Here is a 16,978-nt window from a genome sequence, read left to right as displayed (position 1 = left end):
TATGTATTGTATGATGATTGTTCTAATGGTCCCTAGTTGATAAGGTTATGCGGACACATATCCTTGACTAGTATACAACTCGGTTGATGACTATGTTTCACAAGTCATGTGCATGGAGATGCTAAACCGATAGTATGGACTCGAGGATGGAGATCACCGAGTCGGACAGACCCACTTTGAGATGCAGCGAGATATTGTCATCTGTTAGTCTCAAGTACAATGTGTATGCCATGTCCTAGACCTGAGGTCCTCACATGTTCTCGGGATGAGGATCGACTCACTTAGGATCTATCAAACGCTACTCCGTGACTGGGTAGTTATAAAGGTAGCTTTCGGGTGAGTCGTGAGACATGCCGCGAGACATGGTTGACCAAGATGGGATTTGCCCCTCCTATTTGGAGGGATATTCTCTGGGCCCTCTCGAGTGATCAGATTCAGAAAGCATGGCCATGTGTCTTTGGTTAAGTGTTAACCCAGTTTGGGAATCTGTATCACAGTTTCGAGAAGAGAGGTCGAGCTATCACAACGGTGACAAGTACTCGCCTTGAGCTTGATCACAAATATCATGAGGCAAAAGGAATGTTGCATGTGACACATTGTCGAGGTTCGTCAAACGACTTTACGCACACATGGGAGTTGGCATGTTCTGCTAGGAGCCGCTACCAACTATCGACTTAGTCGTGTCCATGTGTACGTGAACCTATAGGGTTGCACACTTAAGGGGCTGCATCCCATTCGGATTTGGATCCGAGTGGAAAATGGACGCACACTCCAAGTGGGCTCAAGTGTTCAGCCCACTTCGGAGGTCTATATAAAGGGGAGTGGGCGCACCACTTAGGGTAGATCTCAATCCAACCCTCGATAGCTGCCGCCACTCCCCACGCTGATGACATGCGACCGGACCTAGCAGTCCGCCGCCCGCCGTTGCACCCCGCACGTGTGGATACCTTGGAGGCATCGCATCTGCAATGCTTGGAAGAATCGTTCGAGGGAACCGCGAGGCGCCATTCACGGGAGATCACCGTTCACGAGTAATCCCTGTTCGCGGGAGATCGACGACGCGAGGAGGAGACGGCTCGGGAGATCGGCTACACGCATCACCAACTCTACTTCCGTTGTGGTGACTGCGCGTCTAGTGGTAAACCTGATCCCGTGATCTATTTCCAGCAGCATGATCTTGGGTGCGCGGTAGAAAATTTTATTTGGCGCTAGCGTAGCGTACCGCGTGTTCCAACAGGTCGCTCTTGTCAAGCATCGGCTTGAAGATGACATGTTTCTTCCATGCTTCCGCCAAAGCATTCTTCCTCTCCTCTGCTTCTGGATCAGCAGTCTTCTCTGCTCTATCCTTGCTCGCCTTTGGTGCCATGGCAGCTGAGGAAGCGGGGGCTAAGGATGAGCGGGAGCGTAGAAGCAGCAGATGGATGAGATGTGCTCTGTTTTGGTCGCAATGAAGAAGATGGTGGTGGTTGCTAGATTGGAAAGGGGGAGGTAAATGAGCAGCGCCCTCCGCAGATTCCTTTTTATGGGAAAGGCATGGGGCTCACTCTTTACTATCCTACGTGGATGCGCTTTTGCAGGCGCACTACCTCTGCAACTGTCTTATCCCACCTCTCCCACATTTTGCATTTAATACGCGTCATGCGGGGCATGGTTAAAGAGAGAATTATTACAGTTAACTCCTGCTAGTGTGCCCATGCACTATTTGGGCCTAACCCAACACGCCTCTCATGCGTGTGTGGCTGATACTTGTGAGTTGCGTTGGGATTTCCTCGAAGAGGAGAAGAGGATGCAGTACAGTAGAGATAAGTATTTCCCTCAGTTAATACCCAAGGTTATCAATCCAGTAGGAGAACCACACAACACCTCGTTAGCAGCACCTACACACAAAGTAACAAATCCATGCACCAGACCCGGTCAAGGGGTTGTCAATGCCTTGGCGGTTACTTGCAAGATTAAATTGTATGGTGATAGATTGATAGATTGAACAAAAACAAAAAATAAAATAAATAAAGTAAAATTGAGCAGGTATTTTTAGGAATTTTAATATATGATAAAGTAGACCCGGGGGCCATAGTTTTCACTAGAGGCTTCTCTCTTTAAAATAGCATACAGTGGGTAGACAAATTATTGCTGGAAAATTGATAGAAAAGGAAATAATCATGACAATATCCAAGGCAATAATCATGTATATAGGCATCATGTTTGAGACAAGTAGACCGAAACGATTCTGCATCTACTACTATTACTCCACACATCGACCGCTATTCAGCATGCATCTAGGGTATTAAGTTCGTAAAGAACGGAGTAACGCCTTAAGCAAGATGACATGATGTAGACAAAGAATACTCATGCATGAATAAACCCCACCATTTTATCCTTAATGGCAACGATAAAAATACATGTCATGTCCCTTTCTGTCACTGCGATTGAGCACCGCAAGATCGAACCCATCAAATAGCACCTCTCCCATTGCAATAAAAATCAATCTGGTTGGCCAAACCAAATCAATAGATCGGTGAGAAATACAAAGCTATAACAATCATGCATAAAAGAGTTCAGAGAAGACTCAAATAATATTCATGGACAATCTAATCATAAACTCATAATTCATCGGATCCCAACAAACACACCGCAAAAAGTCATTACATCGAATAGATCTCCAAGAACATCGAGGAGAACATTGTATTGAAGATCAAAAAGAGAGAAGAAGCCATCTAGCTACTAGATATGGACCCGTAGGTCTGTGGTAAACTACTCACACATCATCGGAAGGGCAGCAAGGTTGATGTAGAGCCCCTCTGTGATTGATTCCTCCTCTGGCGGAGTGCCGACGGAGGCCTCCAGATGGGATCTCACGAGAACAGAAACTTGCGGCGGCAGAAAAAGTATTTTTGGTGGCTCTCTAAGGTCAGGGGAATATTTGAGAATTTATAAAGGCGGAATTCGGTCAAGAGATGCCACGAGGGGCCCACAAGCCTGGGGGTGCCCCCCTTGGGCGCGCCTCCCGACTTGTGGTTCCCTCGTGACTCTTTAGGTCTTCTCCCGAACCTTCGAGGGTCTCTTCTGGTCCAAAAAAATTAATCAAAAGTTTTTTCTCCATTTGGACTCAGTTTGATAATGATTTCCTGAAAAGCCAAAAACAAGCAAAAAACAACAGCTAGCATTGGGCACTCGGTTAATAGGTTAGTCCCAAAAAATGATATACAATTGCATATAAAACATCCACGATTGATACTATAATAGCATGGAACAATAAAAAATTATAGATACATTGGATACTTATCAGTGGCCCAGGCCCGGGGGCTCCTACCAGTGTACTAAAATTTGGGTACTTTAGTACCCCCTGACTTGTGCACGTGCAGTAGCAGCTTCCCGAAGGCAAGGCTTACCGGAGGACAACTCAAAAACAAGTCCAAGACTAGTAATGAAGATATAAAGAAGACCTCCAGTCAAGTGATCGAGAAATACTAGAGAAGAGTGCAGAAGATCAAGGTTGGAGTTGCCAGCAAGATAACAAGGACCCGACAAGCTCCGAGCCTGGCAAGATCCCACTACCTTGCCACCGCTCTGTTGGGAAACGTTGCATGGAAAACAAAAACATTCTACGCACACGCAAGATCTATCCATGGAGATGCATAGCAACGAGAGGGGAGAGTGTGTCTACGTACCCTCGTAGACCGTAAGAGGAAGCGTTTTTTAACACGGTTGATGTAGTCGAACTTCTTCGCGATCCAACTGATCAAGTACCGAACGTACGGCACCTCCGCGTTCAGCACACGTTCAGCTCGGTGACGTCCTCGCCTTCTTGATCCAGCAAGATGGGCGAAATAGTAGATAAGTTCCGGCAGCACAACGGCGTGGTGACGGTGGTGGTGATGCTATCTCCACAGGGCTTCGCCTAAGCACTCCGAAAATATGACCGAGGGACGAAACAGTGGAGAGGGGCGCCGCAGACGGCTAAGAGATTGTCGTGGGCTATGTGTGGCACCCCCTCCCACTTATATATAGGTGGGGGGAGAGGGGAGGCAGCCAGGAGGTGCCCCAAGTGGGGCCGAATCCCACTTGGGCTCCTGCCTCTAGCCGCGCCCCCCTGCCATGTTTGTGTGTGGGAGGAAGGCAGGGGGAGGTTGCGCCCCCTTTCCTTTCTCTCATGAGGAGGGAAAGGCATGAGAGGCCAGCCCTCCCCCTTTACTTCCCCTAGGGCCGACGGCCAGGGAGAGGGGCACGCCGGCCCCTTGTGGGCTGGTGTGTCTCTCCCCTTGGCCCATTAGGGCCATAGACCTCCCAAGGGTGTCCGGAACCCCTTTCGGCAATCCGATGACTACCCGATGCACTTCGAAACTCTTCCGGTGTCCGAATAGTATCGTCCTATATATCAATCTTTACCTCCGGAGGTCCTCGTCATGTCCGTGATCTCATCTAGGACTCCGAACAACATTCGGTCACCAAATCATATAACTCATATAACACTATATCATCAACGAACGTTAAGCGTGCGGACCCTACGGGTTCGAGAACTATGTAGACATGACCGAGACACCTCTCCGGTCAATAACCAATAGCGGAACCTGGATGCCCATATTGGCTCCTACATATTTATGAAGATCTTTATCGGTGGAACCTTATGACAACATATGTAATTCCCTTTGTCTATCGGTATGTTACTTGCCTAAGATTTGATCGTCGGTATCTTCATACCTAGTTCAATACCGTTACCAGCAAGTCTGTTTACTCGTTCCGTAATACATCATCTTGCAACTAACTCATTAGTCACTTTGCTTGCAAGGCTTCTTATGATGTGTATTACGGAGAGGGCCTAGAGATACCTCTCCGATACTCAGAGTGACAAATCCTAATCTCGATCTTTGCCAACTCAAAAATCACCTTCGGACCTGTAGAGCATCTTTATGATCACCCAGTTATGTTGTGATGTTTGATAACACACAAGGTATTCCTCCGGTATCCGGGAGTTGCATAATCTCATAGTCGAAGGAATATGTATTTGACATTAAGAAAGCAATAGCAGTAAACCGAACGATCATATGCTAAGCTAACAGATGGGCATTGTCCATCACATCATCCTCCTAATGATGTGATCCGGTTATCAAATGACAACACATGTCTATGGTTAGTAAACCTTAACCATCTTTGATCAATGAGCTAGTCTAGTAGAGGCTTACTAGGGACACGGTATTTGTTTATGTATTCACACATGTATTTCAGTTTCCAATCAGTACAACTCTAGCATAAATAATAAACCTTTATCATGAATAAGGAAATATAAAATAACAACTTTATTATTGCCTCTAGGGCATATTTCCTTCTGTCTCCCACTTGCACTAGAGTCAATATTTCCTTCTGTCTCCCACTTGCACTAGAGTCAATAATCTAGATTACATTGTAATGAATCTAACACCCATGGAGTCTTGGTGTTGATCATGTTTTGTTCGCGGAAGAGGCTTAGTCAACGGGTCTGCTACATTCAGATCCGTATGTATTTTGCAAATCTCTATGTCTCCAACCTTGACCTTTCAACGAATGGAGTTGAAGCGTCCCTTGATGTGTTTGGTTCTCTTGTGAAAACTAGATTCCTTCGCCAAGGCAATTGCTCTAGTGTTGTCACAAAAGATTTTCATTGGACCCGATGCACTGGGTATTACACTCAAATCGGATATGAACTCCTTCATCCAGACTCCTTCATGCGCTGCTTCCGAAGCAGCTATGTACTCCGCTTCACACGTAGATCCCGCCAGGACGCTCTGCTTGGAACTGCACCAACTGACAGCTCCACCATTCAATATAAATACATATCTAGTTTGTGACTTAGAGTCATCCAGATCAGTGTCGAAGCTAGCATCGACGTAACCATTTACGACGAGCTCTTCATCACCTCCATAAACGAGAAACATATCCTTGGTCCTTTTCAGGTACTTCAGGATGTTCTTGACCGCTGTCTAGTGATCCACTCCTGGATTACTTTGGTACCTCCCTGCCAAACTTATGGCAAGGCACACATCAGGTCTGGTACACAGCATAGCATACATGATAGAACCTATGGCTGAGGCATAGGGAATGACTTTCATTTCCTCTCTATCTTCTGCAGTGGTTGGGCTTTGAGTCTGACTCAATTTCACACCTTGTAACATAGGCAAGAACCCTTTCTTTGACTGATCCATTTTGAACTTCTTTAAAACTTTATCAAGGTATGTGCTTTGTGAAAGTCCTATTAAGCGTCTCGATCTATCCCTATAGATCTTGATGCCCAATATATAAGCAGCTTCACCGAGGTCTTTTATTGAAAAATTCTTATTCAAGTATCCTTTTATGCTATCTAGAAATTCTATATCATTTCCAATCAATAATATGTCATCCACATATAATATTAGAAATTCTACAGAGCTCCCACCCACTTTCTTGTAAAGACAGGCTTCACCGTAAGTCTGTATAAAACCATATGCTTTGATCACCTCATCAAAGCGTATATTCCAACTCCGAGATGCTTGCACCGGTCCATAGATGGATCGCTATAGCTTGCACACTTTGTTAGCACCTTTAGGATCGACAAAACCTTATGGTTGCATCATATACAACTCTCTTTTAAGAAATCCATTAAGGAATGCAGTTTTGATGTCCATTCGCCAGATTTCATAATTATAAAATGTGGCAATTGCTAACATGATTCGGGCTGACTTAAGCATCGCTACGGGTGATAAAGTCTCATCGTAGTCAACCCCTTGAACTTGTCGAAAACCTTTCGCGACAAGTCGAGCTTTGTACATAGTGACATTACCATCAGCGTATGTCTTCTTCTTGAAGATCCATTTATTCTCAATGGCTTGCCGATCATCGGGCAAGTCTACCAAAGTCCACACTTTGTTCTCATACATGGACCCTATCTCAGATTTCATGGCCTCAAGCCATTTATCGGAATCTGGGCTCATCATAGCTTCTTCATAGTTTGTAGGTTCGCTATGGTCTAATAACATAACTTCTAGGATAGGATTACCGTACCACTCTGGTGCGGATCGTACTCTGGTTCACCTACGAGGTCTAGTAGTAACTTGATATGAAGTATCATGATCATTATCATTAGCTTCCTCTCTAGTTGGTGTAGGCATCATGGGAACGGTTTTCTCTCATGTGCTACTTTCCAATTCGAGAGAAGGTACAATTACCTCATCAAGTTCTACTTTCCTCCCACTCACTTCTTTCGAGAGAAACTCCTCTAGAAAGGACCCATTCTTGGCAACAAAGATCATGCCTTCGGATATGTGGTAGAAGGTGTACCCAATACTTTCGTTAGGGTATCCTATAAAGACGCACTTCTCTGATTTAGGTTCGAGCTTATCAGGTTGAAGCCTTTTGACATAAGCATCGCTTCCCCATACTTTAAGAAATGACAGCTTAGGTTTCTTGCCAAACCACAGTTCATACGTGTCGTCTCAACGGATTTAGATGGTGCCCTATTTAACGTGAATGCGGTTGTCTCTAATGCATAACCCTAAAGCGATAGTGGTAAATCAATAAGAGACATCATAGAACGCACCTTATCCAATAGAGTACGGTTACGACATTCGGACACACCATTACGCTGTGGTGTTCTAGGTGGCGTGAGTTGTGAACAATTCCACATTGTTTTAAATGAAGGCCAAACTCGTAACTCAAACATTCGCCTCCGCGATCAGATCGTAGAAACTTTATTTTGTTGTTATGATGATTCTCTACTTCACTCTGAAACTCTTTAAACTTTTCAAATTTTCCAGACTTGTGTTTCATCAAGTAGATATACCCATATCTACACAAATCATCTGTGAATGTCAGAAAATAATGATACCCGTCGCGTGCTTCAACATTCATCAGACCGCATACATCGGTATGTATTATTTCCAATAAGTCATTAGCTCACTCCATTGTTCGGAGAACGGACTTTTAGTCATCTTGCCCATGAGGCATGGTTCGCAAGTATCAAATGATTCATAATCAAGTGATTCCAGAAGTGCATCCGCATGGAGTTTCTTCATGCGCTTTACACCAGTATGACTTAAATGGCAGTGCCACAAGTATGTTGCACTATCATTATCAACTTTGCATCTTTTGGCATCAATATTATGAATATGTGTATCACTACGATCGAGATTCAACAAGAATAGACCATTCTTCAAGGGTGCATGACCATAAAATATATTACTCATAAAATAGAACAACCATTATTCTCTGATTTAAATGAATAATCATCTTGTAATAAAAAAGATCCAGATATAATGTTCATGCTCAACACTGACACCAAATAACAATTATTGAGGTCTAAAACTAATCCCGAAGGTAGATGTAGAGGTAGTGTGCCGACGGCGATCACATCAACCTTGGAACCTGTCCCGACGCGCATTGTCACCTCGTCCTTAGCCAATCTTCATGTATTCCACAGCTCCTGTTTCGAGTTACAAATATGAGCAACCGAACTAGTATCAAATACCCAAGCACTACTACGAGCATTAGTAAGGTACACATCAATAACATGTATATCAAATATACCTTTGTTCACTTTTCCATCCTTCTTATCCGCCAAGTATTTGGGGTAGTTCCGCTTCCAGTGACCATTCCCTTTGCAGAAGAAGCACTCAATTTCAGGCTTGGGTCCAGCTTTGGGCTTCTTCCCGGGAGTGGAAACTTGCTTGCCATTCTTATTGAAGTTCCCTTTCTTTCCCTTGCCCTTTTTCTTGAAACTAGTGGTCTTGTTAACCATCAACACTTGATGCTCCTTCTTGATTTCTACCTCCGCACCCTTAAGCATTGCGAAGAGCTCAAGAATCGTTTTCGTCATCCCTTGCATATTATAGTTCATCACGAAGCCTTTGTAGCTTGGTGGCAATGATTGAAGAACTCTGTCAATAACACTCTCAACTGGAAGATCAACTCCCAGCTAAGTCAAGTGGTTATAATACCCAGGCATTTTGAGTACGCATTCACTGACAGAACTGTTCTCCTCCATCTTGTAGCTATAGAACTTGTTGGAGACTTCATATCTCTCAACCCGGGCATTTGATTGAAATATTAACTTCAATTCTTGGAACATCCCATATGCTCCATGACGTTCAAAATGTTTTTGAAGTCCCGGTTCTAACCCGTAAAGCATGGCACACTGAACTATCGAGTAGTCATCAGATCGAGCCTACCAAACGTTCATAACATCTTCAGTAGCTCCTGCAGCAGGTCTGTCACCTAGCGGTGCATCAAGGACAAAATTCTTTTGTGCAACAATGAGGTAATCCTCAAGTTACAGACCTAGTCCGTGTAGTTTCTACCATCATCTTTCAACTTAGCTTTCTCTAGGAACGCATTAAAATTCAGGGGAACGGTAGCTTGGGCCATTGATCTACAACATAGATATGCAAAACTATTAAGACTAAGTTCATGATAAATTTAAGTTCAATTAATCAAATTTCTAATGAAATCCCACTCAAATAAACATCCCTCAAGTTATCTAAGTGATACATGATCCAAATCAACTAACCCATGTCCGATCATCATGTGAGATGGGGTAGTCATCAATGGTGGACATCTCTATGTTGATCATATCTACTATATGACTCACGTTCGACCTTTCGGTATCCAGTGTTCCGAGACCATGTTTGTACATGCTAGGCTCGTCAAGTTTAACCCAAGTATGCTGCATGTGCAAAATTGTCTTACACCCGTTGTATGTGAACGTAGAGTCTATCACACCCGATCATCACAAGGTGCTTCGAAACGACGAACTTTGGCAACGGTGCATACTTGGGGAGAACACTTTTATCTTGAAATTTAGTGAAGGGATCATATTATAATGCTACCGCCGTTCTAAGCAAAATAAGATGCATAAAGGATAAACATCACATGCAATCAAAATATGTGACATGATATGGCCATCATCATCTTGTGCTTTTGATCTCCATCTCCAAAGCATCGTCATGATCTCCATCGTCACCGGCTCGACACCTTGATCTCCATCGTTGCGTCGGGGTCGTCTCACCAACTATTGCTTCTACAACTATTCTAATGCATAGCGATAAAGTAAAGCAATTACATGGCATTTGCATTTCATACAATAATTAAGAGACAACTCTAAGGCTCCTGTCGGTTGTCGATATTACAAAACATGATCATCTCATACAACAACGTATATCACATCATGTCTTGACCATATCGCATCACAACATGCCCTGCAAAAACAAGTTAGACATCCTCTACTTTGTTGTTGCAAGTTTTATGTGGCTGCTACGGGCTTCTAGCAAGAACCGTTCTTAACTACGCAAAAACCACAATGGTGATTTATCAAGTTTGCTGTTTTAACCTTCTTCAAGGACCTGCCATAGTCAAATTTGATTCAACTAAAATGGAAGAAACAGACACCCGCCAGCCACCTTTATGCAAAACGAGTTGCATGTCAGTCGATGGAACCGGTCTCATGTGCGTGGACATGTAAGGTTGGTCCGGGCCGCTTCATCCCACAATACCGTCGAATCAAAATAAGACGTTGGTGGTAAGCAGTATGATTGTCACCGCCCACAACTCTTTGTGTTCTACTCGTGCATATCATATATGCATAGACCTGGCTCGGATGCCACTGTTGGGATACATTGCATGGAAAACAAAAAAATCTACGCACACGCAAGATCTATCCATGGAGATGCATAGCAACGAGAGGGGAGAGTGTGTCTACGTACCCTCGTACACCCTAAGCAGAAGCGTTTAGTAACGCGGTTGATGTAGTCGAACTTCTTCGCGATCCAACTGATCAAGTACCAAACGTACGGCACCTCCGCGTTCAGCGCACATTCAGTTCGGTGACGTCCTCGCCTTCTTGATCCGGCAAGATGGTGAAGTAGTAGATGAGTTCCGGCAGCACAACGGCGCAGCGACGGTGGTGGTGATGCTATCTCCACAGAGCTTCGCCTAAGCACTGCGAAAATATGACCGAGGGACGAAACTGTGGAGAGGGGCGCCGCAGATGGCTAAGAGATTGTCGTGGGCTATGTGTGGCGCCCCTCCCACATATATATAGTTGAGGGGAGAGGGGAGGCAGCCAGGAGACGCCCCAAGTGGGGTTGAATCCCCCTTGGGCTCCTACCCCTAGCCGCGCCCCCTGCCATGTTTGTGTGTGGGAGGAAGGCAGGGGAGGTTGCGCCCCCCCTTTCCTTTCACTCATGAGGAGGGAAAGGCAGGAGGGGCCAACCCTCCGCCTTTCCTTCCCCTAGGGATGACGGCCAGGGAGAGGGGCGTGCCAGACCCCTTGTGGGTTGGTGTGTCTCTCCCTTTGGCCCATTAGGCCCATAGACCTCCCGGGGGTGTCCGAAACCCCTTCCGGCGATCCGATGACTACCCGATGCACTCCGAAACTCTTCCGGTGTCCGAATAGTATCGTCCTATATATCAATCTTTACCTCCGGACCATTACAGAGCTCCTCGTCATGTCCGTGATCTCATCCGGGTCTCCGAACAACATTGGGTCACCAAATCATATAACTCATATAACATTATATCGTCAACGAACGTTAAGCGTGCGGACCCTACGGGTTCGAGAACTATGTAGACATGACCGAGACACCTCTCCGGTCAATAACCAATAGCGGGACCTGGATGCCCATATTGGCTCCTAAATATTCTACGAAGATATTTATCGGTCGAACCTTATGACAACATACGTAATTCCCTTTGTCTGTCGGTATGTTACTTGCCCAAGATTCGATCATCGGTATCTTCATACCTAGTTCAATATCGTTACCGGCAAGTCTGTTTACTCATTCTGTAATACATCATCTTGCAACTAACTCATTAGTCACTTTGCTTGCAAGGCTTCTTATGATGCGTATTACCGAGAGGGCCTAGTGATACCTCTCGGAGTGACAAATCCTAATCTTGATCTATGCCAACTCAACAAACACCTTCGGAGATACCTGTAGAGCATATTTATGATCACCCAGTTACGTTTTGACGTTCGATAGCACACAAGGTATTCCTACGGTATCCGAGAGTTGCATAATCTCATAGTCGAAGGAATATCTATTTGACATTAAGAAAGCAATAGCAATAAACTGAACGATCATATGCTAAGCTAACGGATGGGTCTTGTCCATCGCATCATTCTCCTAATGATGTGATCTCGTTATCAAATGACAACACATGTCTATGGCTAGTAAACCTTAACCATCTTTGATCAATGAGCTAGTCTAGTAGAGGCTTACTAGGGACATTGTATTTGTTTATGTATTCACACATGTATTTCAGTTTCCAATCAATACAATTATAGCATAAATAATAAACCTTTATCATGGATAGGAAATATAAAATAACAACTTTATTATTGCCTGTAGGGCATATTTCCTTCACGCTCCACCTCAGCGACCATCTTGTCACTTGTCGTATAGGTGTCGAGCGAGCAGGTAGTTAGGTGAACCTTGTCTGGGTGCGTGTCAGCTCGCCACTGAAGACACAACTTTAATGACACCCGTCCCAGGAGCATGTCAAGGAAGCATAAGGTAGATGGGCGAACGACACATAAGGAGAGACAATTCTTGGCGGGGAGCTTCATCAATGTGACATGTCACAGTGCATTTAATGCATTTTCCTAACCCGTCAGAGTTAGGTATTTGGCACTGTAGGCACTATTTACCTATGTAAATACCATTTTGCCACTGTGGTAGCCCCTTTCCCATAAAAGGAGGACCATGGCTACCTTTACAAGGGTCGACACTTTGCTCAATGACACGCATAGCCGCACTTCCAACGCAATCTTGCAGGATAGTCACGCTCCTTGTACTTGTGCATACATCAAATACACTAAAGCAAGAGTAGGGTTTTACGCTTCACAGCGGTCCGAACCTAGGTAAACCACCATGTTGATTGCTGGATTTGTTCTTTGTGCTTGACGATCTCCCTAGACGAACCGCAAAGGGATCACCATGATCCCATAGATGGTCGTACGCACGACACAGAGTAACGCTTTAAGCAAGATTACATAATATAGAAAAGATAAGATCAACTAATATGATCGAACCCTGTCGTTTTACCCTTTGTAGCAACAATACAAATACGTGCATCGCTATCCCTTCTGTCTCGAGGTGAGAACACCGTAAGATTGAACCTACTACTATGCACCACTTCCACTGAAGATCTAATCATTAACTTGGCCAAAGATAACTCATAAATTGCAAGATTGAACCTACTACTATGCAATCCCAAGAGTAATAGGCTACTCAACTTTCACTTCAATGTGCCACCATGGAGAACTCAAACCTATGCACCAAATGCAATGACAAGGGCACACGGAGTGCCCAAGTCCTTCTCTCTCAAATCCCACCAAAGCAACTAATACTAGACAGGAATATGGGAGGAAGAACAAAGAAGAGAACACAACGAACTCCAAGATCTAGACCCAAGGGGTTCCCCTCACATAGAGGAGAAAGTGATTGGTGGAAATGTGGATCTAGATCTCTTCTCTCTTTCCCCTCAAGCAAGAATCATTGGAGGGATTGAGAGATAACAAGCTCGAAGAAGGTCAACAATGGGGGACAAACACGAGCTCAAAGGGATAAGAACCATTGGGGAAGAAGACCCCCTTAAATAGCCCCCCCCCCAAATCCAACCGTTATGCCCACTGGTCATACCCAAGTGGTACTACCGCTTGGGGGAGCGGTACTACCACTTAGCACAGTCAAAGCAACCCAGCAAGATAGAAAAATAAGGGTGGTAGTTCTGTCACAACGGTACTACCGCTCGGGGAGTGTTACTACCACTTGAAGCAGTACTACCGCACGGGGAGCAGTACTACGGCTTGAAGCGGTACTACCGTTGGGAGATGTACTACCGCTCTATTACCGTGAAATTTGTGACGAGTTTCGAAAGAATTTTCCCAAGCGTAAGTAGCTACGGTAGACCACAACGGAAGTACCGCATGAAGCGGTACTGCCGCTTGGGTGGTGCAAAAACGCCCAAGCAAAACAGAAGAAACAAGTAAGACTGAAACTGTCATAACTTTTGCATACGGGCTCCGAAATTAGCAAACTCAATCGATAGATGATGACAAGTACTATCCAACAGCGACGTGATATATTAAAAACTAGCAATGGAGAATAGATTCTAATAGGATAAGGAAGAGTACCTTCCCCAAATATGAACCGACAAACTCTCCAACACCTAAAGCGCAAATATAATGCAAATGAACTCTGTTTTCGATAAGTTTGAGTTTAAAAAGAAGACGAACACAAACTCTAAAATCTCACAATAAGAAAACCAAATAAGAATCAAGAAAGATGATGCCAATGATGCAAAGGTTTGAGCTCTATACGAATGATGCGATCAAGCTACTCACTCGAGAACCCCCCCCCCCCTGATAGTACGACTATCGATCCTATAAACCTGTCTCTCAGCTAACACCATGAGACCGATAAAATAGAAAACCTATCAAGGACAAACATTTTCCTTGCGCATAGTCGACTTGAGTTAGATGATGACGATCTTGTACTCCTCAAGTTGGACCACCTTTCTTGATTGCGCAGGCTCGATGAAGACTAGTAGATTGCTCCCCCATACTCCATTATGAGTGAGCCACTCGTTGGCACATCTTCACAGGTCCATTGTCACCACAAATGTGTGGCAAGCTTCAAGCATGATCTCTTTGTGATACTCCACTTGAACTTGCACACTGCAATCTTGATGACGATCACCACTTAATGTCATCCTCCATGGGTCATATGAGATCTTCCTTTTGATGCACGCCCATGGAAACAAACCTAAACCCACAAAGAACTCTCACATAGTGTCATGGTAATGACCCACGGGTACACCAAAGACGGCGAGGCAACATTTCAAGACATCGGGGCTAGCAAAGCCCCTCAGTCCGGCTACTCCGGCCGGCTCGCAACCCGGCCACTCCAGACGGCTCCCCGTCCGGCTGCCCCGGCCGGCTCGCCACCCGGCTGCTCCAACTGCTCCCTGTCCGGCTGCTCCAGCCAACCTGCTACGCGAAGTCAACCACGGTGTCCCATCGAACACGACACGAACAAGACGAATGTACCTGTGCACTGCTGGTAATAATGGGGCACTATAGCATGCATCACGCGTCACCTCGCATGACATCTCCAATAATGTAGTTGGTGGGTGAGCCACCACCCATCATGCCCACTCACCTAGCTTTGGGTGTAAGCTACCCACACTATATATACTAACACACATCCATCCATCCAAGGGGCCGGCCACAATGGCTCCCTCGGAGCGCACCACGCCACACACACTCACGGGAGCACCATCCTCTCACACTCCCACGCACACTTGCATGGCCTCCTGGCCACTAGCTCACCTAGCCACTCAGCCACGGGCATACATGCCCAAGCATTTATACATACATATATGAGGCCAGATGCCTACGGCACTGACCTCAGATACAGCTCCAGGAGCAATTCTGTACTGCCAGACATGTACGCTACACATATATACAGACATGCAGGAGTAGGGATATTATCTCTCCGGAGAGTCCCGAACCTGGGTAAACCACCGTGTGTTATTGCACAATATCCGTCCCGGATATTCCACGGCAGCCTTGTCCTTACCTCAAGCCACCCCGTGGCATCTGCCGCCTCGCGGCCCCCTTGGAGGCTAACGCGAGAATACTATGACAGTTGGCGCCCACAGTGGGGCGAGCTGCTAGAACCGTGACCGGTCGGGACCCCTTTTCGTCTTCATCGCCGCGGCGCCGCCCTCGTCTCTCTGGTAGCGCTCAGGGGCTCGACATCAACGCGCCCCCGGGGCGGCCGCGTGGGGTGGTGTGCCCTCATCGTCGGCCTCGCCATCTTGATCGCCTCTGTCGCTGCGTCGCGTCATCTCTCCGGTAGCACTCGGGGGCTCGACATCGACCCGCCCCCAGAGCGACCGCGCGGGACGGCGTATCCTCGTCGTCGGCCTCGGCCTCTTCGTCACCATCGCTGCGACACCGGCCGTCCGTCGCAGCTCCGCGTTGGTCCACCCGCACGCATACATCGCGTGTACACCAGCTATACATTCGCCATACACAAGCTAGATAATGGCCAGACACTACCCAAGCGAGATGCAAGTCAGAACTGCTCATACACTGCTTATACTACCAAGACAATGGCCATACACTAAGCTCGAGCTCTGCCCCATCCGTCCCGCTGCTGGCTTCTCTAAACTTAACGAGCTCGCCTGAGCCGCTCGCCCATGGCGCCGACCGCCTCGCCGCTGCCACGACTGTTCCCCGCATGCCGCAGCATCTTCTACAACCATCTTTAGCCGCCGCTCGCGCCCGCCGCCTTGCTGCCTCCTCCCTAGGCCAGCCAAGCACGGGTGGTGCCCCTCCTCTCCACAGCACGGCACGGCCAACCTGCATAGCTGGATCGCCTGCGCCGCCGCGCTGCCTGCTGACCTCCCACATCCGTCCCTAGGCACCGGCCCGCTCCACACGTTCCCGCGCCCACGTACGAAGCAGGACTCCTGTGCGCCGCTCGCCTTTCCCCGACGGGCGCCCGCGGCGCTTCGGCCTCTCCGCTGGCTCCGGCCACCGTCGCGCGTCCCGCGCTCGGCCGCTCCGCACCTTCGCCCAGCCGGCTTCGGTCGCACTCGCTCCGCCAGCGTCTGGCCCCGCCGGCCTCTCTGCATCCTTCCATAGCACGGTCACGCGCCGCCACACGCTGTCCCATGCTGGCTGCACCTCGCCAGCTGCGGCGGCGCCCGCCTGCCAGCTAGCGGTCGCGCTCGTCCACCAGCCCGCTCCCGCGCCCCCGCGCCACTCCATCCACAGCGCTCACGCGCCGCGTCCCTGTGCGCCCGCCTGCCAGCTAGCTGCCGCGTTCGTACGCGCCGGCTGCGCTGCGCCGCCTCGCGCCCTTCTGCGAGCTCCCCGCGTGCCCCTCTGCGAACTCCTCGTGCGCCCCCTGCGCGTCTTCGCCTCCCCGCGCTGCTCCTTTGCCAGGTCCACCCGGCGACCCGG

The 16,978-nt window shown here is 47.2% G+C and overlaps 1 protein-coding gene across 1 annotated transcript in view; it reads left to right on the top strand.

Moving 5' to 3' along the window:
• Positions 1-16,978, top strand: part of LOC123076343 (predicted GPI-anchored protein 58) — an 85,855-nt gene that overhangs the window by 68,160 nt on the left and 717 nt on the right. The window contains exon 2 of the mRNA XM_044498643.1: positions 16,434-16,971. Coding sequence (XP_044354578.1) covers positions 16,434-16,971 — 538 coding nt within the window. The remainder of the gene's footprint in view (positions 1-16,433; positions 16,972-16,978) is intronic.

The sequence above is a fragment of the Triticum aestivum genome, chromosome 3D, assembly GCF_018294505.1.
Source record: "Triticum aestivum cultivar Chinese Spring chromosome 3D, IWGSC CS RefSeq v2.1, whole genome shotgun sequence".
Lineage (NCBI taxonomy): Eukaryota > Viridiplantae > Streptophyta > Magnoliopsida > Poales > Poaceae > Triticum > Triticum aestivum.
The sequence above is the reverse complement of the archived record's forward strand: the minus strand, read 5'-3'. Positions and strand labels throughout refer to the sequence as shown.